This window comes from Gasterosteus aculeatus, chromosome 14 (assembly GCF_964276395.1).
Source record: "Gasterosteus aculeatus chromosome 14, fGasAcu3.hap1.1, whole genome shotgun sequence".
In the NCBI taxonomy this organism is placed as follows: Eukaryota; Metazoa; Chordata; class Actinopteri; order Perciformes; family Gasterosteidae; genus Gasterosteus; species Gasterosteus aculeatus.
The window spans coordinates 6646960-6670924 of record NC_135702.1 but is presented as its reverse complement, the minus strand read 5'-3'; the positions used below and the strand labels follow the sequence as shown (position 1 = coordinate 6670924).

The 23965-nt window shown below is 43.1% G+C and overlaps 1 protein-coding gene across 1 annotated transcript in view; it reads left to right on the top strand.

Moving 5' to 3' along the window:
• LOC120831451 (regulator of G-protein signaling 3) overlaps positions 1–23965 on the top strand; it is a 76229-nt gene that overhangs the window by 5231 nt on the left and 47033 nt on the right. Inside the window, exons 3-10 of the mRNA XM_078087737.1 lie at positions 393–515; positions 4451–4501; positions 6036–6094; positions 6188–6282; positions 6574–6633; positions 8703–8763; positions 11501–11591; positions 19929–19996. Of these exons, the coding sequence (XP_077943863.1) occupies positions 393–515; positions 4451–4501; positions 6036–6094; positions 6188–6282; positions 6574–6633; positions 8703–8763; positions 11501–11591; positions 19929–19996 (608 nt within the window). The remainder of the gene's footprint in view (positions 1–392; positions 516–4450; positions 4502–6035; positions 6095–6187; positions 6283–6573; positions 6634–8702; positions 8764–11500; positions 11592–19928; positions 19997–23965) is intronic.

Sequence of the window (23965 nt, the reverse complement as noted above, 5' to 3'; positions counted from 1 at the left end):
CCTCTCCATCATCATCTGCTGTCTGTCTTTCTATTTCCACTGTGGTCATAAGAGAATTTGCCTCTGTATTTAAATGAGTGAAGTTCTTTTTAAATGAAATACCGGTAAGTATGTCATTATCTCACTTAGTAAAGTGACACTTTGTGACACTAAAGTGACAACTGAAAGCGAAACAGTTTAACCGCGTAGGTGTCGGCTAAAGTAACACTTTATACCGCTCGCTGAGGAAAACGCAAAGATATCTTGTCAACATTTACAACATGTTTTTTCTTGATATTTCCTATGTGATCCCTCCGTTGGTCTTTAACTGCGCACACACACACGCACACACACACACATACAAACACACACACGCAGACAAACAAGTATCAGATTTCTTCTCTTCTCTGCAGCTGCTGAAAGCGTGTCGTTTGGTATTAGCCAGCATCCCTCCATGATGACCCTTCTCAGAGTTTACCTGCGGAAGCCCCCTGCGAGCTTTCCTGAGCCATCGGCCTTCCTCCTCAGCACCCGCGGTGAGATTTACTCATTTTTGGTGGAGAAGAACAGATGCGTCGTTTTTAGACTGTTGAATGTTTTTTGTTCACCGCATCCAGCACAAAAGTACAAAGGAATGTCTGCTGGTCTTAATCCGTCTTTGTGAGGGTAAAGGAATGTGTCCGAGTTCTATAAAGGATTGTATCTGCCTGCACAGACACCCGATCCTGCAGTGCGCTTAACATGAGAAGCGTATCACTCGCAGTCACAAGTGGGCTCAGGCGTAGCCGAAGTCCTTCGGCGGCCTCACTTGTCCGATGACATTTATTCAAGTCGTTAGCCAGACTGGAGGAGGTATTTAACATGGTGTGAATTCCAAAACTCCATCTTCCAGACTGAACATATTTTTCATTTCTAATTTAACGTAGGGTTATAGTTAAAATAACGATGATTGGCGAGTTTTCCTAATCTAAGTGAGTGGCAACAAACAAGCAGTTGGACAGTGTTGATTTCAAATGAAGAGTTCAATCTCTTGTTGTTTCTTGTGTGTTCTTGACATGCTTATTATTTGCCAGCTGTAGATGTTCATTAGATGATCCGAAGGAGATTATTTTGAGCGTGTTCCAGCCTTCTCACTACCTCTCTTGTTCCTTTGTATTAGATTAGTTTGTTTCCCCACTATTTTTCCATTTTTCAGCACTACCAGCTCATCTATTCATCTCATCCACTTATCCTCAGTTAACCTCGCTAGTTGAGGTGTATACATCTGTAATATAACAACAAAAACAGACTGCCTCAATGTGTATGGCCTTTTGTGATCACTTTATTTGTATTTTCATACCACATTCTTTGCTGCACATGGAGCAATTGTCTCCCTTCCCCATTGAATAGATAAGCCTGCCAAGGAGAGTGTGTAACTGATTACAAAGGTGCCTGGTTGTCACGGTGAAAGTGCACAGAGCATTTCGGATTATGAAATGTTAAACACAGTCCCAAAGCCTTTTACAAATATTAAATGTGGAGTCTTCCCAACTCCTGAATTTACCCAGAACTTTCCCATAGAAGCCGTCAAACGATGCTCTAGTGTTTTTACGAGAGGACACCATGTACGTCTCCCATCCAATCTGCTCTCTGTTGGGATGGATTGGATTCCCGGCCCACATTCAAACTTTGGATCCTATGCATTGCTCTTTCCCAACAGAAGATGTTACAGAACACGGATTAACTTGGGCCTCCTTTGTAATTCCTTTCTGCTGATAATGGATTCTTTAGCTGTCACATAAAGACCAACAGTGTCCTCTGGCTTGGCCTTATTGGACGCTGGGGGGGACGTTGGAGGAGGGTTAGAGGGGGGAAAGGGTTTCAAATGTAAATGTGACAAAGAATCAGGAAAGCCTATTAAAGCAGAACGAAAGGGAGTGGGAGGTACAGGATGACACACACACAGAAACCCAACCCTCAAAGGCCTTTTCTCTCATTCTTTGCTAACTTAATTGAACATTTATTTTGCAGCTCTATTCAGCGCTTTTTAAAAAATATGACAGACTATTCATTATGTTCCTGAATTGGGGTTCTGTGTGGAAAACATGTGCAAGGACTCTTTAGGAAAGAAGAGGGCACGACCTTGTTGGTTTGACCCTGGGGTCGTTATCGGTGCATGGCAGCGTGGCATCGGCTCAAGGGACATAATCAACCATTTCAGACAGGGCTGCAAAATGGATGCTGCGGTTTCTCATGGACATAGGAAACCAATAACCGATATCAAGCATCGTCCTTGATAAGTGGCCACTGGCTGGATACCCACAACACATACTATTATGTTGTTTGTCTTTGCTGGTCCATGACACATAACGCCGTACTACTGGTCACAGTTGGTCACATACATTAAAAAATGCTTATAGATAAGGCCTAAATTTGCTGTACTCGTGTCTCGTTACTTCATGGTGTCGGAGTTAAACATATTGTTTCGTTGTATAAAAACCTAGTGTCTGTATTTTTGTATGTAAGTGCTGGATACTTTTTGGCACTCTTTAATATTGTTTTTTACTGCTGCCATAAAACGTCTCATGCCAGGCCTTTTATTATTCTGCGTTATTTATATTATAGACTCGCTTATATTCTTTCTCTCTGTGGAGATTGTGAGGCTGACATCGCCCTAAAACTAAAGGCTCTCTTCTACTTGACCTTCCTTCACCTGAACAAGCTGTGGATTTTAAATTCCTCCCACACAACAGCACATCTGCTGCAGGGCATCACTGCAACACACAGCAGGAATTCCCTTTTAATCTGTAGAGACAAAGCAATGTGTGGAAAGTGGATTTTTTCCCCCCATGATCCTCAGTAGATTGGTAGCACTATATAACTCAAGTCAATTTTATTCATACAGTCCAAAATCACAGATTTGCCGCAGAGGGCAAACTCAAAGGGAGCATTCTGAATTTTTTGAATGTCTTGTGGCACGTGTGTGATTTGAGTAAATCCTGGTGATTTATTGAGAGACGGCGCTTTTCAGAGCGATGTGCTCTCACGTACTGAGCGTGTGTATTCGCATGCGTCTTCACTATCGCACGTATTGAAGCACAGCGCTGTCTTCTCTGCCCTGCACCAATAATTCACTCCTACACTCGTAGGTTTTGACCTCTGCCACCAAAATGTCAATGTTTCACTCCTACAGGCCAATTTATTTCCAAAAAGAAAGCTCTCCTCTCCTTTCTGCCTCTTTACTCTTTGCGCATTACTCATTTTTTAATGCGTGTCTTCCATTGTGTCCCGGATAAGGTTACGTTTCCCCTTCAGCGTTTGAAGAGTGAAGGAAATACCATTTACGGGATCAATAGAACACGACTCTTTAATGTTTAAACATAGTTGTAAGCATGTTGTGTCCACCTAAAATACGATGAATTTCCCAGCAGTGCAGGACAAGAAGCCGGAAAAGATTTGACTTGCTTGATGCTTCCGTTCCCTTCAGTCCTGTCAAAGAGCACTTAACACAGCGTTCTGCATTCTTTCCTTTTTTTGGCTGTGTAATAGTAAAAGCAGAAGGAAAAGCAATTTACGTACTATGTTGTTATTGCACTGTGTGTTAGAATTATTTGTAATTCTCCCACAGCCTCGGTCAGTCTTCACTTACATCATCTTACTAGTTCTCCTGAAACTGTTTACGTTTACCATCATCCATTTCGTTTGGCTTCGAGTTGCAGATTTATACAGTCTGTGTTTGATATTTTTACAATTGCCCCATAACTACCAGGAAGATTTCCGTGTTCTCACTTTGTTCGCCTGTGCTGGGCAGCAGCGCAAAACCATGCCAAGTTCCCTGTGGGAACCACAAACATCCCTTGTACCCAAGCTCTGAAGTGCCAGCAGCGTTATCACACAACGAGGCTCCCACATTTTAGCTTTGGACTGCGCTCCTATGAGCGGGATTCATTTAAAGAGCACAAAGCCAATGTTAGCAGTGGCCGTGTCAACATGGCTAACGAGCCTCCGACAGCCTCTTGCAACGCGGAGGAGACTCAGAGAGAGAAACCGGGGGCGTGAGTGTGAGTGATGGGAAGAAAAAGCGACAGATGATAGACAGTGGACAAAGACACACGCACACACTGGCCTTTAGAGGCCGCATGACCTTCTTTGGTTTATTGTTTCGATTTTTGAAAGTTAAAACAAGACGTAGTCAGAGTAACGCTGATTTTACACCTATCAAATGAATATTACAACTTAGCTCAGAATAACGATCAGAAGCAGAGGAGAAACTGCTGGCCTGGCTGGTTTAACTGAGGCTTCCCTGTGACGTTCCCACACAACCAGCGGACCTTCCAGGTGGTCAAGAAATAGTCCTACGCAAAACCACCTGAAAGAATCAGTGTTTGCCCTAAACCCACGATGGTCCTCCTGTCTCTGTATTGTAAACGCATCACGTTCAACACAGATCCTTGTCACCCCATCATAACCTTCCTTTTCTCATTCTCCATAGGTCAGCTTAAGCTGTCAATCATCCAGGAGCACGAGGCACTTGTCGTCAGCGGTAAGTTGTTTTAACGGCCGTCCGTTAGGAGAGAGACTCCTGCGGTGAGACACTTGGAATAAAGTACAGTGTCTGTGCCCGCCGGGGGAGCTGGTGTGACTTCATTTGGGAAGCAAATATATGGAACGGCACAGAGCGGATCTCCTGTCAAATCACGACAGCCGACCATTAACCAGAAAAAAGGGAAAATAGGCTGTTTACTTTGGTCTCCCAGCAACCGAAGCCGTACACGCTGAAACTTTTGTTTTTGATTTCCTCGTCTCCTGTCCTCGATCCTTTGTGCCCATGTCTTTTCTCTCAGTGAGGGGCCATTTACTTATCAGATGACAAGCTGGAGGCTTTCTTTAAAGATGACACAACAGCAACATCAAAAAGTACCTCAAAAATAATCTGAAATATTACATGACATTTTAGTATGCCAAAAGCATTAACCGATGAATAGTTATTCATCCATGTTTTTCCACCGTGTATAATGCTTTATTATGGACTTGGAGTCAAAGTGCTCTTGAATTGTGCAATTTCACACAGTTTCTGCAATTTGTGCATTTGTATTATCAAAGAGTCTGATGTCTAAAGATCTAAAGAACTGGATCATGTCTCTGTGTTTGGTTTTTATTTTGTAATATCCTGGGACCAAAACTTTATACTTCATTTTTTCTCATGTCTCTCTGTTCATGGGGTTTTTGAGCGACATATGTAAGCTGAGATACATAGATAGTTACTTTACTTTACTTTTTTATTATGCCCACAATAAAAATTGCTTTGCTGCCAAAGACAAAGGCAGAGAAGCGGCTCATCAAATGTTGACTTCCTCACATAACTTGAGCAGCTTTTTCTATAGCGTGTGGTCATTTCCCCTTTGGGGTTCTCAGTCATTGGAAAAAATTAATGGCTTCTTACAAATCTTTTTCACAGCTTGTTATTTCAGCACTCAGACATCTTCCTCTTCTTCCTGCGCATGCCTCAATCTAGAGGCAAAACGTTGGGCCGCCACGTTGCGCCTCTCTGTCACTTCCTCGGACCCATCCGCTGCTGTTCTCTGTCCACCGGATGCCCTCTGACCGACTGTCAGCTGACTAGCACCTCCAGCCTCTCTCCATCCCTTCCCTACTATAAACCCCCTTTTCTCCTTTCGTCACCTGGCTTTCCCCACCTGCTCCCCACTATCAACATCTTTTCCACTCTAGCTGCCTTTTTTGAGTCGTGACACGAGCTGTGTTGATCACGGCAGCCCTGCTTGCCTCGTCCATATGCTAAATATGCTTCCAAATTTGACACCGTCTGGACTCGCAACACATGCAGTCATTGTCTACATGAGCGAAACCCGGGTGTGCAGCGATAATGAGTCCATCCAGAAATATTATACATCACTAAGGATCTGAGCCACACCGATCTTTACCGGGACCGGAGCCATGGAGCCATTTTGACTCGGCACCTGAATACGAGACGTGCATATAATGATACATAAATAATGTGACTAGAAACTCATTATTTATTTACTTCTACGTGGGTGTGTGTGTATGTGTGTTTGCAGTGTTGGAGGCTAGGGACCTTATGGATGACTGCAAAGGGTCACGTGACTTTTACGTAAAGGTAAGTACAGCTGTAAATAGTTAGAGATAACCTTTGGGAGCTGTGGTGAGCGGGTGGAGACGAGGTTGTGCTTGCTCTTGCTCTCCTCCTCAGGTCGGTATGTGCCCGGACAGTGATCCCAGCCACAGACAGAAGACTCGGACGGTTCCTCGCTGCAGGAACCCCATCTTCTTACAAACCTTTTACTTGTAAGCACTCAGTTATATCCTTTGTGTAGTTACATTTGGGACGTTGAGCTCTTAGTGGAAGGCAGGTTTGCTTAGTCAGATTGATTGTATCCGCCCCAAGAACACCGTATGGTATCTGAAGGACAGATAAAATGAATAGAAAATACTTTGGCACTACACATTTTTCACTGGGCTGTGGGCTCTTCAAGTTCTGTTGACAGTATAGAAATGTTTGTGCTTAGATCTGAATGTCTATTCATAAATATTCCTCTCAATTGCGTGAAAATAAATGTTTATTCCTTTTGTTTTCAGTAAGGCGGACCTTCATAAGCGACTGCTCTTCACCATGTGGAACTCTGACTCCACTACGAGGTACCGGCTGAGAATGTTGACGATGTTGTTTGTGAGGCTTATGACGGTAGTCATAGGCAGGGAAACGGATTTGTGTTTTTCTTTTCAATTGAAGCTCCTATTTTAAAAGTTACATTTCAAGAAGCTCTGGAAAGAAATGCTAAAGCTGCCCAGTAGAGCAGTAAAACACCATTTCATAATAGATGCTCCTGCAAACCTCTGTGGGCTTGGTTCTGTGTGCGTGTATGTGTTTATTTGTGTGGCTCATTCTGAATCTGGCTGAGTGAATGTGTTACTCTCGCCTCCGTGCCTCAGCAGACTTAAGCTGAAACAGGGTCATTGCCGGCGATGGAGGACATATGGTCGAATGAGTCACAAATGTCTTGTGCTGTCTTGTATTGAGAGGACGGATGATGAAAAGCATCGCTATGTGCTAGGAATACAAACACTATTTTAGAACTTGTTTATGGGCTTTAAAGCTCTGTGCCCCGAACAAAGAACACTGTGGTCCAACTGCTTTTCTTTGAAGGACACTTGCGGTTTTCAGTTGATTAAAATATCACATACAGTGTATTCAGATGAGAAGCACGGACAGGCTTACGGAAGTAGTTGAGTTAAGATCAAGGAACGCTTTTAAAGATAAAGACCTTGTTGGGACCGTTTCTGGGACACAGATTAAGAGCGATTTACTCATCTTTGGAAAGCAATTAAGCCTCATTCACAAAAAAATGTTGTGTGGCACCAAATGGGAAAAGTCATTAGTAAGATACGTTTCCAATAGAGATACGACTTTGGTAAAGCCATATTCTTGTGGGACTGTATGTTTGTTTGAATATTAGTTTTAACCCTTTGTTATGCAGATAGGATTCCAAGTGTAGTTTTACTATTAGCTTGACTTATTCAAAGCAGTTGGAACTCTGCCCTTCAAGATTAAAGAAGTAGAGTCTTAAATACTCCCATTTTCTCTGTGCACAATCGTTCAAAACTGATGCCACGGTGCATTTAGTACTACTTAAAATCCAAACCGTGTCTTTCCATACATAACCGTGGGTTGGTCAAATTTTCGGTCAAGCAATAACAGTATTGTTGTCTTCCATGAAGCGGGGAAGTGTCACCTCAGACAAACGACACTGATCTGACCAACTTTATGGACAGCTTTTCTTATTGTGCAGTTGCTCGGGGAAATTAAGATCACAACCTTTTGAGTCGCGTACACCCAAGAACAGAATGTTCCTCAGGTGAACGTGAATTCACCTTATTGCACAAGAGTGAACTGCAGCTCGAGTGTCAAAGGGAGTTACTTCATCCTCGCTCTCATTTTAATCCATACAGATGTCAGCACACCTGCTCAGTGTGGGCGTGTCGCCGCTCCATTTATTTAAGCTTCAAGTCCATCCATTTGAAAAATACGCATTTACACATGAGGTATGATGCCCAACAAAAGAAGGGCGTAGAATAATGCGGCCGACACCGGCCAGGAGCACCGGGGAGCAATATAATGCAGTCTGCGTGATTAGCCGTGGACACACACACACGCGCACACTCAATAATGCAGAGATATGATAACCTCTAATGTCAGCTGCCAGGTGGGTTGCGAACACTGATAGAATAGTGAGGAAGAGACCAGAATGCTGCTCTGTGCACAAAATGTGAATGGAGTGGAGGTTGCTGGAGCTCGTCTCAATAAGAATCCGATGGAATCCTGGCACACATTCACCTCCTTCTCAGGACACATTTGCAATACTTTGTGGTGTATTAACTTAACTCGGCTAAAGGCTCTTGTCAACTCAGCGTTGTCTCCGCGGCGCTCCGACGATGCAGCTGAGCTCTTATGGTCACCGGGTCATTCGACCGAGTGGAGCCGGGAAAACATTTCGGGTGTTCATTTGCGCTGACGGGGAGCCTGCCCTCGAAGCGGAATCAGCAGCTGCACCGGTCGCGTCCAGCTGGGAGGTCTGTCGAGAACTGTTCTTTCTCATCTGTGCATGGTTAAACATCCCGGACCCCCTCGGCCACCACCACGCACACACACACACACAACTCGTTGTGTTGAATATGTTACCTGTGTGCCTCTCTCTCTGTATCACCAGGATGAGCGAGCTAGTGGGATGCATGAGCTTCGGTGTGCTCTCGCTTCTGAATCCAGACAAGGTAAGTTTAAACATGTGTGTGACCATCCATCAGACCGTGAATCTGTGAATTTTAGTTCAGTATGAATGAATTCCAGTGACCTCAATAGTTGCGAGGAAACACTTTGGGGTTACGAGTGTTACAGTGCAGCAGCGGTGCCTCCGGTCACTGGAGATGAACTCAGTTTGAGTCACACTGCTCAAATGTTTTAAAAACACATGCAGTCCTAAATTGAATCTCTTCTTTTTATTTTTTTATTACAATAGGCAAAAATACAGGATGTTGATCAGATGATGATGATTTAAACATTACATACTCAAACATTACATACTCAAACATACACAAATGTTTCATCAAATTTAATAGAATATTCCCATGTTAAACAATGTATTGTATGTGGGAATGAACATGATACCACTGATGATGCAATGGCAACTAGATCCGCTTCGATTAATCTGTCAGCCTGCGTCTGATCTGTCAATAAACACAGCCCATCCTCTTCTCCTCGCACATGCCGTATGTTTCACTGTTCGGCTGGCTGATGTCAGCATTGCATACAGATGCTAAAGCAAGAGTACTGGTCTATGGATATTTTAGCGCTGTGGGGACTGGACTCGTCATTCGTTTTTTTCAGATATTTAGTCCAAAACCAAATTACAGGACGAATAGAAATTTGGACCCGTTGGTGGTGCTAGTTTAAAAGTCAATGGAAATTCAAACTGATTTCAGTTAATCCCGAGTGGGATGGGAAAAACTAAATTTCCTGCAATAGTTGTGGAGACAGCCTGACAGAATGCCATCCCGAGACACGACACAAAAAGGCTGACATCACTTCCTCCCACACACCTACGGTACATCATTATATAGAGGGACGCAACCCTTAGTTCTTATTCTCAAGCTGTCCAAGGTGAGAGCCGATGACTGTGAGGTCCAAGAGTTCAGCGTGGCTCAGAATAGGATCTCCTCCGCAAACAGTATCTCCCCAGAGACGCTTTTCTTAGCTCTTTCCTGTCACAATTGAATTATTAATTACAGTTTATCCAGCTGTTTTTGCCATTGCCGTTGCATGTGTGCAAATGTTCCTCTTGCAGTCTGCCACAAAAAAACGAACATTTTAGTGGTAAGCGCAGTAACCACTGCAAATGTGTGGTATGTAATGCCTCAGCTCCCAGGTCATTTGTACTTCATTACATCATTTGGCGTTCATATTTCTGGATTTAGAGGAAGGAAACCGTATTGCTCATTATGGTCACAGCACAGTTCCTTCTGTCTGTTTCTGTACTTGAGTGATTGCATCATCAGCCCTTTTACCAAGGAAGCATTCGGCCCCAAGAACCCTACAATTAGGGCCCTCTGTCAACTAGCAAATATGAACACATGATATTCTCGGGTTCAAATTACTTCAGAAAAAGGAAGCAACGACATGGTAAAAACAATTCTCCATATTGACTATTTGTCCTATAGGCTTCAAATACATTTCTTGTTGCCTTTCTTCAGGCTGACTGTGAAATATTTATCCCTCACAACAGTAAGTGTTGTTGTTGTAGTTTCAATTGGCATCCACATCAGTGAAGAAAACCAACACCGAGAATGAGTTTACGTAGGCTTACGGCTTCCCACTTCTATTTATCTCAATGAATATTTAATTTCCTTAATAGGCCGGAGAGGGAGATTTAGCTCAGAGTCACATGGAGTTATTTCTCTACACCACATTTGTTCTTCTTTTCTGTTTCTTCTGTCTTTTTCAATTCTGCCCTTTCCCCCCATTCGGTGTGTCTCCATGTGTTCCTTTATTCCAGAAGCATTTGGAGCTGTCTGGTTATTTCTGTTACCTTCCCTGCTTGCCTGTCACATCTTGTCATTCGTTTGCATGCTTTACTCACTTTTTACTTCTCTCTCATCTCCTGCTTTCTCTTTTCATCTCTCTCATCGGTCTCCCTCCTGACTCACAGCTCTCTTTGTCCCACTACCCCCCCCTCCACCCGGTTTGTTACATGTGCAGAGTGATATTGAACGAAGGGGTAAATCCATCCCTGACTTTCAGGACATGTGTCCTCCCCTCCCCCATCTTCCATACAAGTCCACCGCCCGTCCTCCCCCGCTTGTCCCACAGCCCGCAGAAATCTTTCCACTCAGATAAGATGCTTTTCAAACGGAGATTATTGTCACCGTCCATGGCATCACATTATGTGGTACAAAAAAGGATGCCTGCCCTGTGTGCGCGTGTGCCCTGTGATAAATGTGTGACGCCGGGTAAAAAAATCAACAAAGCTTAAAACAGTGTTGTACAAATACCGTACCCAAATCATCAGGATTAAAAACCAGACCCCCTCCTCTACATGAATTTATGTAACACACATACAGTACAGCAGTGCTTGCATGTGCTTACACACACGCACACACACACACACACACACACACACACACACACACACACACACACACACACACACACCATCTGGCTCAAAGGGCAGAAGTACAGAAGTGGAAGCATCAGCTGCTGGAATAAGCTAAAGCATTGTGAGTGGTGAGTGTGTGTGTGTGTGTTCAGTGTTTTCAGCCCTGGAGGAGCAAGCAAATTTAAATGTGTGTTTGCATCTTTGTGGGCATGTACTGGTGTACTTGTTTTTTACTCACAGAGAATTTCATTTTAAATCAATTCTCATTAAGTCTCATTAAGCATACTCGTGCATGCGCTTGACACTCACACACACACACATACACGCGCACACAACGTCGCTGTTTATGTGTGCTATAGGAGGTTCAAGGATGGTACTACCTACTTGGGGAAGAGCTAGGGAGGAAGAAGCACCTTAAAGTGCCCACACAACACAACTACAACTCCCATGGTAAGTAGAATTAATCACTAACCTTTACCAATGAAACACTGACTTATTTCAACCAAATGTGTCTGCTGCATTGGATTCTTTGGTCTGTTTTTTGGGGGGTCAAATATGTCTTCATTTAAATCAGCAAACTTTTCTACTTATGAGCCATTTTGGAATTAGGAAAATGTATTTATCTAACACTGCACACAATGTATGGATTTGGTACCAGTGGTGAAACTCACACGACGTGATGATGATGATCTTAAAACCGGATGAACGGATATAGTAATTAAAATAATGACGTGCAAAATGCATATCTAAAACGGAAAAGAACGGTATCAAGTCTATTGAAAAATGTTCAGGGTCAAACAAATGTAAAAATGGGAACTTTTGCAACCTGCCACATTCTTTCTGTCACATGTTTGTGTGTGCCAGTCTCGCAGCACTAAGGCTGTATCGGTCTCTGGGTCTGGAGGTGGGGCGCCGGTGGAAGCGAGGGATTAAAGGAGGGAGAGAGAGAGGGATTGGGAGAGAGCGAATGAGGGAAAGACGGAGTGGAAGGGAAGGAGGGGTCTGGACGAAAACCCTGACGCGTCACAGTTGCCAGAGAGAAAGGGAGGGAGACGGAGCTCTCTCATTCCGCTCGCTGCTGTAGTGGATCTCCCCTCATACACACAGACTCTCACCCACCCAACTCTCATCCACCCACGCCCCCACCTGCCCCCCCCCGCCCCTTCTCCCCAATCCCCACGCACACGTAGTTGTTTGGAAATCTATTCCTTCTCCTCTCCACCTTGGAGTGCTCCTTCTCTTCCTACTTATGTTTGCTTTGAATCGTAGTTTGACATTAGCGAAGGAGGAGGAGGAGGCGGTGGTGCTGGTGGTGTTTCTGAGTTGGAGTTATGCCACTCTGTGCCGGCCATAAGAGCAGCCTGGACTAGGTAAGTACTATGTTTACGTTATCGTGCACGTGACTGCGTTTCGGAAGTTGCATTTCACAAAGAAGCAGATTGGCAACGTGGAGTTGATGGTTTCCTTTTTCGGATGCTGTTTGAAGGTGTGACTCCTTTCTAGGTGCGCTCGCCACGTCTGATTCTTCACTGTTTCACTTGTTCTTTTCCCTCTTATTGCTCATTTCCTCTTCCTTGTCTTCTTCAATCATGTTTTTTTTAAAGATTTTGTCCTTTTTAAGTATCGATTATCATTTGCATCTCTTCTCTACACTGCGTGTGCCTTTAGTTATTTTGCTGAGCAGTATGTTAACGGTTGCTTTCAATTTAGGGCCAAGTCATTTCTTAGTAGATTTCTTCCTGCGCCACCACAACTTCATGTACAAAGCTATGCACGGACCCTTCACATCAGCACCCAGCAAAACGCACATCTCTTTTTTTTTTTTACCCTCCTCGACCACAACCCGTCCCCATTCCCCATAGCATCAACTTTCCTTTGCTTCTCTCATTCTGGGTTGTGAGAGTGACAATTATATCATGAGACGTTAGCTCACCCATTCCAGTTTTCACCGCTTGGCTGAACTAGGCTAATCTGCTTCATGCAACTTTAAAATTAGTTTTATGCTTCTGCGGATGGAACTGGGACAGGGGTATCAGATTGGACTCAGCCGGCGGGAAACCATTACCAGGTTTGCGTGAGGGCATCCAGGCTTACACTCTATGCTTAGACAGGCAAACAGTTATTTCAGCAAAACTACGACACAAGTGTGTTAATTGTGGTTGCTGAGAAAGTTTCTTTCACAGGATTTTATGACCCAAAACAAAACTGCTTAGTCGTTTTAATGGGTGACCCATGTTCCCAATGGAAATACTGCCCCACTACTGTCTCATCTGATCCATGCTTGTGTGAGATGTGTAAACTCGTGCATGCACTTGGTTGTTGTCAGCTGGCAGAATGTAGGCCATGGAGGAACTGCTGCACCGTGGAATGCACTAACTGAAAAGACCAAGATCCCATTTATCTCTATGCAGCTCTGTGTGTCCGGCCTCTCTCTCTCTGTCTCCCTACATGTCTGTCCCTCTTTATTTTGTGCATCTCTTTCACAATGGTTATCCATGTCTTTGTGAATATTGTGCCCATATCACGCTCTCCTCCTTCCAATGTTTTTTTTAATTTGATTTCCCTTCCTGACCTTTTTTCAGACGTCACCGCTTTTGAGTAATTTGGCATTGTTTGGACCTAGTCCTCAGTCAGCCTCTTATGTAACTCAATACTGTGGCTAAATGTAAAAATGAAAGACTTTTGCCATCTCGTTCTCTCTGCGAGTAGAGTTGTGCTGAGAGCTTGGCAGGCTCACCATGTTCTTGTAATGCTTTGGACCTAAAGCTAATTCATCATTTTAGTTGCTGATTACCAACCGCCTCCTAACCCTTCCCATCTATTCTCAAGCAATACTGCCATACGGTCCATCTTTAAAGGGAATACAACACTATTGTCTATCATTTTAGATTTAGTAATCCTATGCTGTACTTTCTAAGCTGACTTTTAATTAAATTTAATCAATAATTATTATTTAGTTAATAATTTAAAGTATTTAAAGTTTTTCTCCCCTCAAATAACCTCTGTATTTCAAGGTTAAATATCGTATTTTGGTGAAACTGAATTTCTTATTTTCATCTGTGCTCATTTGGTGGTGAGAAGCTGCGCAGTAGGAGCTGCAGTTGGTTTTATATTTGTTGGTCCATTAGTTTGTGTATTTTGTTTATAGGAATTGTCACAAGAAAACTTTTCATAGGTGTTAAGTTGAATCAAGTAAATGGTAAAGACGGTTATGAAATAGATGGTTAAATGTGCTGTCAAGAAATTGAAACCATTGTTATTGGTTCAGCTTCTTGTTCACGATCAAATGAGATTCGCTACTCCACATTATCCAATATGTGGTCTTCATGTAATTGTTTGCATTGGGATAATTTACAATACAATAAGTGCCTCGTTTTGTCAGACCGGGTGTAATGTGGCCGTGAATATCAACAGTTAAATAGTTAATTGCACTATTTGGATGAGTGTGTGTGACTAATCGCTCATCAGCAAGCTGTGTCAGTTCAGGGCGAGTTCACTGCCAGGCCAAAAACAACCCAAAACCTCAGCCCGGGCTAACGCTGGACTAATGATTGGCTTTACACATTTGCTATTTAGAAAAACACAAGTTTTACACATGTGCAAATACCAACAGGCCTTACAAACATGACTCTGCAGATTCATCTGATGTACACACACAGAAAATAGACTTGAAATAAATGAATCACAAATGCAGAGCACTGATAGGAATGAACTCCCTACATGTAAGGTTGTTAGAAGTCATGCCAAACACACTCTCCGCTTGCACGTTTTAGACTCTGCTTCCACAACAAAAACCTGTTCAGCTGCGACAGCTAATTACAATGTATTTATACAAGAAGAAGGCTGCCATCTTAACTTTGCTTAACACAAGTTGAGAGGCATGAGTGGCAGCCGAACAACGTATCTGAGTGGGGCTGACTGGGCAATTAGTGCTGATTGTCAGAGCCCATCTTTGTACCAGGCAGCGGTAGAAGCTTATCCTGAGCTACAGTCATAAAGTACTGCCAGTAGTAATACTAACAATACACAATACATAGATGGTGGTATACTGGGAATATGTAGCTGTTACACTTATGTGGTGGATGTGTATTAGGCTATAAGGTCATTAGCATGGGGATGGAGAGGAAGTTGTCTAAACAGATGCAATTTCCCCAACATGTAGAACTGAATGCTAACTAGCTTGCTAATTTTGTTGATAAATGTTCAGTAAGGAGCATTTATGTTGAATAGATGCATCAACATGCGTTATCATCACTGTATTGAACAGATTCAATGTATTATCATTATGGTTATTCCTTTTTAACTAAGACAATTTGAGTTTGGTTTTAAAATAGGGCCCGGTTTAAGACAACTCAGTCCACATTTGATTCATATATACATTACAATTTTCACATGTAACTGCACATCTAGAACAGATTATTCCCAAAATTTCCTATTTTTTCTGTTCTGAGTTTATTTCCCCCAAAATGCAAATGCATGAAATAGTTGAGGCAGCAGAAATGAAGACATAAATGTTGTGATGTGTACTTGATTACACATATGGAGACAGTGTCTGAAGGACTCTATTAGCTCTGTGTTTTTGGCTTGCGTATCGTGCCAGTAGAGACTACTGACCCACAGTGACACAGACGTGTGTGTGTTTTTGACCATGGCTAATGCATCTCCCTCCAACGAGCTTACGATGTGGGTCACATGGTTTGTATATGCGTGAAAGCAAAAATAGCAGAGCTCCCTTTGGGCTCGTGCTTAAAAAGTGTGTCATCTGTGTTGTATGCATACATTGTACTTTTTTAGGATAGATGGTCCAGGCGTACTTAACACACACACACACACACACACACACAGACCCACAAACAAACATGCCCAGGCTCTCTCCAGATGGCGAGCCTTTAAATCAGCAGATTAAAGTAAACACCATGTGAAGGGGAAGGGGTTGGAAATTGACATAGATGTGCGATGTGGGGGCTGTTTTTATATTGTGTGGTTTCTCTAGTCAAATCGTGGCTGTGAATATGTGAGCTTATGCGATTATATGAGGCAATGTGTTGGACAATCCATGTCTGACATGCCATGCAGAGGATACCCTGACGATTTCATCATCCCCGGGCTTACATCCACTTGATCCGAAGTGAAGCATTTCAGCCAATAGTGCTCAGCTCTGTGCTCCTTTTGACAGCTGCGCAGATGTGACGTCTTCTTTTTTCCCTGTCACAGAAATACAAACAATAGAATAGAATATTATTTTTGGAAAAGAGTCATTTTACGAGGGATGACAATCACGTTGAGGAAGTTTAATTCACTATCACAAACAAATGAAATGACTGACCTGTACACAGCATTAAACTTAAACGATAAATTTAACTGGGGAAAAAAACTATTTATTGTTAAAATAGTTTTCTCTCTTAAATCTAGAATTCGTAATCTAGAAATTGCAAACTTTAGTCAACAAAGAAAGTTGCTAAATCTAAAAAAATTATCGACTGCTTTAAAAATTGAAAGGCAAAAAAAAAACAGCGGAATTTGCGTGTTCATTTAATTTGTTCAGGCTAATTAGACGTTAACGCCAAGCTCAACCAATAACACGGAAGACATTTTGACGAGTCACAGCAGGAGAAGTCTCGGTGTCAATGGTCTGGTATCATAATGAGTGTAACCACTCCAACCTTCAGTGACACCACATAGCTGACAGCAGGTTCTGACAGTCATTTAAGTGAGTCAATTAGTATGTTATACTCAAACCAGACAACTAACCGGCAGTAAAAGGGTCACGTGTGCCCTATGCGAGGTTGTGTAAAGTAAAATCACTCTCACACAAGCCGCATAATCAAAGAGAAAATATGTTAACAGCATATCATTCCACGAATACGTGAAATCTCAAAAGCCCCGAGCGCACGCTTTGGCGTTTTCAGTCGATGTTTTGACCTCGTCATCACTGGCTGAAGGCCGCGGTCGGAACAAAGGAAGCCCCACTTTAGTGTATCCTCACTAGCCAGTCTCAAATGACCAAGTAGAGCCGGTGGTGGTAGAAGTTGATGCTTTAATGAATTTGAAAGTACCGTTAAGCCTGCATTTGAAATTTAATCAAAGGGTATTTATACCCGTGTTCTCTTCCAATCCTTTTAAGAATCTATCATAATCCTTTCCAGCTCTGCCTTGCTGTGGACAAACAGGAAATGAAATGCATCAATCACGACTCTACGCGTTCCAATAACTATCACATTTACCTTCTGAATGTGAGGTGGTTCACAACAACTGCCTCTGCAACATAAATGTTAAAACGTTACTTTGCGACCTAATTTAACTAAATATGGAATTCACAAAATTCCGAGGTGCGCAATATTTTGTCACACACATTTTATGTGTCTTTATTTCCATTTAAAGTACAAGCTTTTACTTAATTTACACTTAGTAGATATTTAACCCTACTTCTTTTATTTTTTCACCAATTAAAACCGTACATCGAGTAACCTTCTGGGCCTGAGGTGATTCCCAATTCTCCTCCCAGCTTGGCTTTCCCACCCTCTCCGTTAAGTGTGTGTTTGTTTGTGGGCGACAGGAGGTGAAAAGACTGACCGGGTGTCAAGTGAGCGAGCGCCGCAACGAGCGACTCGGCCAGAGTCAAGGGGCCTTTTTGTTTTAATGTTCTGGCAGATGTGAGACCGGCGGACTCAACTGTAGAAGAGCACCATCTCCTTTTGACTGCTGTCCTTTTGTTCTGCGCCGTCTGCTTTCGTTGTTTGTCTTTTTTTTTATCGGTACATTCTGTGTATACTTTTCTCACTGTCCACTCTTAATGTCCCTCTTTCTTCCGCCCATGTCTTTTCTTTTTTTGTCAGTCATGCTGGATGTTTCCTCGTTGCCAGCTGCTGCGTGTCTCTCGCCTCTTATGCCCTCCGTTACTGATGTCTTACCCACACAAAAGAGTTCTCACCCGGGCTCCGTGCCAGCCAGGTTGGCCCCTCCGCTCTTCTGCCTTCATGAAGCCTTCGGGTTACCAGGGCAACCACAACTATGGGGTTGGTTCCTCTTACTCAGGGGTTAAACAACGGAAAGTAGAAACTGTGTCCAAAATGTCTTCAACCGACTAGATACATTTTAAAAACTCTTCTCCTTGTTGGATGTTTGAGCTTTTGTGCGCAGAATGATGTAGGTTCCAACATACTTGTTGGTGATAACTGTCATATTGAAAAAAAACACAGGTTATTGTCTATATAGTAATCTAAAATATTACAGGTCGGTTTGTGTTTGAGTCTCTCTTTACCCCCAGACAAGCACCCCTAACAAGTCAAAACGCACAATAAACACCTATTATTTTTTTGTCGTGCCTCTCCTTTTTCTTGTTTTTTGTCTTCCAAAAATTGAACAAATTACATGTAAAAAAATAAATCACATCGGTATTCTTTCAGGCACAAAACCCTCTTTGATATGGTAAAAAAACGAAAGTAAAAATAAATATCTTGGTTTGGGTAAGGTTCCACTTTGATGATGTTTAGATCTGAGGATAAAAGAAACATAGGAAATGAACGTCAGTCTCCCGTGGCGTAGTCCTACAATCTGTAGACCAGCCTGACCTCCTCCCTTTACCGACTCTGGCTGTTTAACAACGTGACCCAACTTCCGTCTCGACTCCCAATGGACGAGTCGTAATTGCCTCTTCGCTTGGATGAAAAAGTGCTGCGCGTCGGCTGCGGGGACTTTTCTACTAACGCTGTTGTCCTCACTGTAAGGCTTTGTGGGTCCTACAACGTTATATTAAAATCTCTATTCAAAGAAAAATGATTTGCCAGACATGTTCAACCTTCCATTTCAGGCAGCTGTAAGGCCGTTTTGAAGATTATCTTTCTATAAAACTACTTAAGTAGATATTTCAAAATATGTGTATATATAATGGGATTATTGCTACTTTTTGTGAGGTAACAGAAGGCTACTCCTCCCCTAACCCTCTTTGACTCACGCTGGGCGGCTTTGACTTGGTTGGTGGAGTTTGGAAAATAACATTTCACAGTCGTGGTTGGGAAAATCCATCTCCTGTTGTGACAAAAGGTACGCGTGATGGCCGAGTATAGAAAAGAGGGGGATCGAAACACCACGCAGAAGAGGGAGGTAGTAGTGGGAGGGGCGGTGGAGGACAGTGGGGTTGCTTTTTGTGAAGTTTGAGAGAAAGGGAAAAAAATGAGAAAGAAAGATTTATATTTTAGGTGAAACTACGTACAAAGAGAAAGATGGAGGGAAAGACAAAGAAAGAGAGAGAGAGATAGAGAGAGGGAGATCTGTATTGTTGCCCCAAGCTGAATGCTGCCTTTATGAGCGATAGTTAAAAGGACACTAAGGCGTGAGTCCCCGTAACCATAGCAACTTCCCAGGAGCCCTGTGTGACGGACGGATAATAGAGTGAGAGAGGAGTTCCTTTTCTCTTCTTCACCCCTCCCGCCTTTGCTCCCTCTCACTTGTTCTCACTTCCACCCCTCTCTTGGGCAGTTGGTCTGAGCCTCGCATCTTACGAGATTCTCCTCGGCTCGGCTGTTTTTTCAAAATTTTCTGTCCTGGTTGGTGTTGCCTTTCTTTCATGTGCGCTCCAAAGTTTGAATTCCAGCCCGGCGAAGGCTGCGCCGCACAAACGTCTGCCCTAATTGCCTGTTGTCATCCCTCCGAGTCACTTTTATGGACTCTCCGAACAATCTGAGGACTTTATCTTTGTGCGTCCAGCAGGCTGTTTTGCGTTGGCACGGAGAGAAATGTGCTCCAGAGGCACTGTCTCAGCCCGTGATTCCTTTGTCTACATTTCAGAGGCTGTGCTGTCAAACCATGGTGCTGCCCCCGAGACCCATCGGCCTGAGAATATGCAATGCTTAACAGTGAGTATGAATCAAACCTTCAATCCTCTTACTGTCTGTGTGTGCATGTAAAGCGTAGGATGCTGATGTGATGCCGGTGTGATCCGCTTGTTCTGCTACGGAAATGGTTTAATATAAGCAGTGAATATCTAGTTAATGTTCAGTTGCTGTCGTTGTCCTTTTTTTAAATTTTAAATTTAAATTTTAAAATTTTGAGGTTTGAGTATATGTTGGTCCATAACTTACTATTTTCTTTGATGTGTGTCAGTTTGTGTGTTTCTTATTTTATGCGTTTGCATGAACGTGAACACTTATTGGATGGACCTGTGTTTGATATACACTAAGTAGTTGACCCTTGATATCGCACTGTCCAGCAAACTCATCATGCATAAACATGCCTTCGGTAAGATATTTACTGCATGAATTCCACGTTACACATTGCCAGCAACCATGGTAACCAACTGAGTCATGCGTTTGAGCTTCGAGCGGAGCATGCAGCAAGATGCCATTTCTTGAAAGAAGATATTTGTCACAAAAAGTCAAGTTGGTTTTCATGGTTTATGCATTGTTGACTGTGTGGTTGCCATGCGTTCATTAAAAATGAACGAGGAAGACCACTTAAACTGTTAAAGAGACACAGCAGCATGACTGATGATACTTTTATCCATTTCAGTGATTGTCAATTGTTTTTTGGTTTTAATCCAATTGGAAAACATCATTAATAATGACAACAACAGGAATGGACATTTGAAAGCCAAAGTGGTCATCTGTAAAAAAGTACAGCTTGGGACACATGGACATTTTAGCTTTTTTTTTTTTTTTTTTAGATACCAACACGGATGATACTTTAGAAAATTCCCTTTTACAGGTCCTGTGATACACCACTTGTTACGCCAGGTACTTATTCTGGATGATACATAAGTGGAGGGGCGGCGGCGTTTGGAGCCGTAATTGGAATAGAAGCACTTGAAAGCACGGCCGTTAAATAGCTTTCAATCCAGCACACGCTTGGCTTATTTTTCCCACCAGAGTGTTGTCGGAGGACATCACAGGATTGCAGCATAATCGGTAGCCTAATAAAACATAGACCATAAATGGTGACCACAACCACACAAGGCACGGCCATCCGCTGCTAGAGAAATGCCCCCACTCGGCCACAAACATGAAAGAATTGCAATTCATGCTCGGGAGAGTGCAAGATATTTTTTCAACATCAAACCTTAGAACAGATATTTCTCTGCAGGCCTCACCAAGCGAGTCGGTAAATTATAGAAGTTTACTAGTTTTAGTTAAATCTTAATAGATTCGTGGGACAACAAAGAGGGAAAAGTAGTGGGCAATTTGTGTTTGTTTTTAACCACCTAATCAAACTTGGCCAGTAAAACACCCTCATTTCCTGTGTTCTTATAGTTTCATTAAAAAAGGATCACTATGACGATGACTCCTGGAGTGACAACAGATCAGCAGGTTGATGAAACATATTCACGTTGCTTTGGAGACACATGAACTGAAAGCAGTGGTCAGAAGGAGTTACTGTAGCTAATAAGCTCTACAGGGTGGCATTAAACAAAGGCGCTCACCTTTTGTTCACACACTCTTCCTCTCCCTACTCTACACATAATGCAGGTTGTACAAACACACACACACAGAATCACAGGTCACAGATGACTTATCCCACAGCGCACCGCATTCGACCCTCTTCCTTTGTGAATGACTCTGTGTCCCCGATGAACTGCACTTGAATCACACCGTTCATCACAATCAAAGGTTTAGTCTCTGCTGAATTGCGACGTCCAACGAGAAAGACAAAAGCCGGCACCCAGTACGTCACGTGGGAGGTGAAGAGGGCAGTAATGATGTGGGGGCAGCATTGAGGTGGAAAAGTTTTACATCCGCGTTTGTCAATGCTCCTTTGCCTCTCTCCTTCCTCTCCCGTCGCTCCCTCCCCTCTCCTCTCGCTCCCTCTTTATGTCCGGGTGAATCCGAGTAACAGATGATTGTGCGGTTTGTGTGGGTCAGTCTCAGGGGAGAGTTGAGGGTTGGTTTGGAAAGGAGGGGGCAGATAAGGGGGGGGGGACTAGATTACGGGAGGATGGAAAAACCTTTTATTCTTTCTGTTCTTTTCCTTTTTCAGTTGCCTTGGCCTTGCTCCCTAGCCGACCGCTGAGTATTTCCTCCTCCCCCCCCCTCTGTCACCCCATGGCCATCACCCTCACTACACAAAGAGCTCTGTGCTATCATGAACTGCCCACTCTTTACCCATTGAAATATTCTTCAGCGTTTGGTCACGTGAATCATTTTACCAATTTGCACGCATGCAGCTCACTGAACATTTTGGACCCTTCAGATGTTGTTGAAGATTATACTTCATATATCTACAAAGGAATATCTCTCCACAAGTTGTCCTTATACACTGTCCACACTCTTAAAGCACTTCCCAGTGTAATTGTCATCATGTATTTAGTTACTTTATGTTTGGGAGAAATTGTGCTTTCAAGAAAGTCACAGCATTCAAATTGTGTTATGTTGCTTCTTTTGACTCACTCGTTTCAATGCAGGAAGCCAAACCGTTCGCGTCAGACTTCAAAAGTCAAAGAAGTGATTTTGTGACGTGAAATGACATTGCTCCTTTCAGTGGTTGAGACATTTTGATAATAGTTAAAAAAACAGCAAATCCTTTTTGGTAGAGTTTTGGCACCATACAGTAAAATGCAGGCAGTTGACAGAACGATACTAAAGTAAAAGTGTTCACAAATTCTACGTTTCCTTGTTAGAAAGCGCCGTGACCACTTACACGTATGTGTGTGTGTGTATCAGAACATGCATTTATGGCATCGATCTCCTGAATCAAAAAGACTTGACATGCAGCACAACTAGAATCCATCCCCCTTTGTAAGCGTTTAACAATCATGTTTAACAGGCAAAAGGAATGTCACTCGCAGGCAGTAGGGAGTTCATGAATATTAACAATAGTTGCATCCCAGACAGTGTAACCTTGCGTCACTCTGCTTGTCAGGCAGCATTAGCTCCTAAATCGTCTCCGTGAAAATGGGTCTGACACTTCTGTCTGACCGGGAAGAAGGACAGTTGAAGTGAGATGAAAGCCTGACGTGGACGGTGGCTTTTCCCGGCCAGCGTCTCACAATAAATGTAGAATAATTTCCCCCCAGGTTTCCACTTTGAGTATTTCAGGCCTCCTAAGTGTGTGTTCTCTGTTAGATGCAGAGTGGCGGGCTTGTTCAGACCCCCAGCTACACCGGACGGGATGCACACAGCTGCACAGCTGAACCTATATTAGGAACTGTTGTGGCTCAGGTGGTTGAGCGAGTCATCCGTTAACCTTTGCGCGGTTCGGCCGCCTCTACTTCGTCTCCACGCGTCCTCGTGCGATTCGCTCTACATCAAATTGCTCCAGATGAGCAATCGGGTGCCTTGCATTGCGGCTCCGCTGCCATCGGTGTCTTCGTGTGCGTATGAATGTGTGAAATTTGTGGCTTCGTAGATACAGTTGTCCTACTCATGCGGAATATTGGTAGCTGGTGGTCGACGGCGGAGATCGGTTCGTCCGCTCAAAACATTAACAGTGTGGTTTTTAGATGAATCCTTATGACTTTAAACCCTTTTGCTCAAGCAACATCGTACTGGTCGAAATTACAACATACTAAATATTACAAATACCAACAGACCTTTAGACATTTCTATCAGCTTGCATTCAGTTGTTTTTGGCAAATGATAATACATCTGCTAGTATTTGATATATGTTAGTATTGTCCCTTTGAGCAGGTTGGCATTGGCCGTGGTGGCCACTTCTTATTTTCCCTTTATTGGTCCTTTGAGTGTGTCATCAACCTGTAAAGTGCGTTTAAGTGCTCTAATTTGCCTATTGGGAAACTGAATTGATTTGGCTGAGTGATTTATGAAGTGCTGATAATTAGAATTATGAGAAGCCCAGCCTAAGCGGTCTAAGACGTTGGGCCGCTCGGTTTGGTC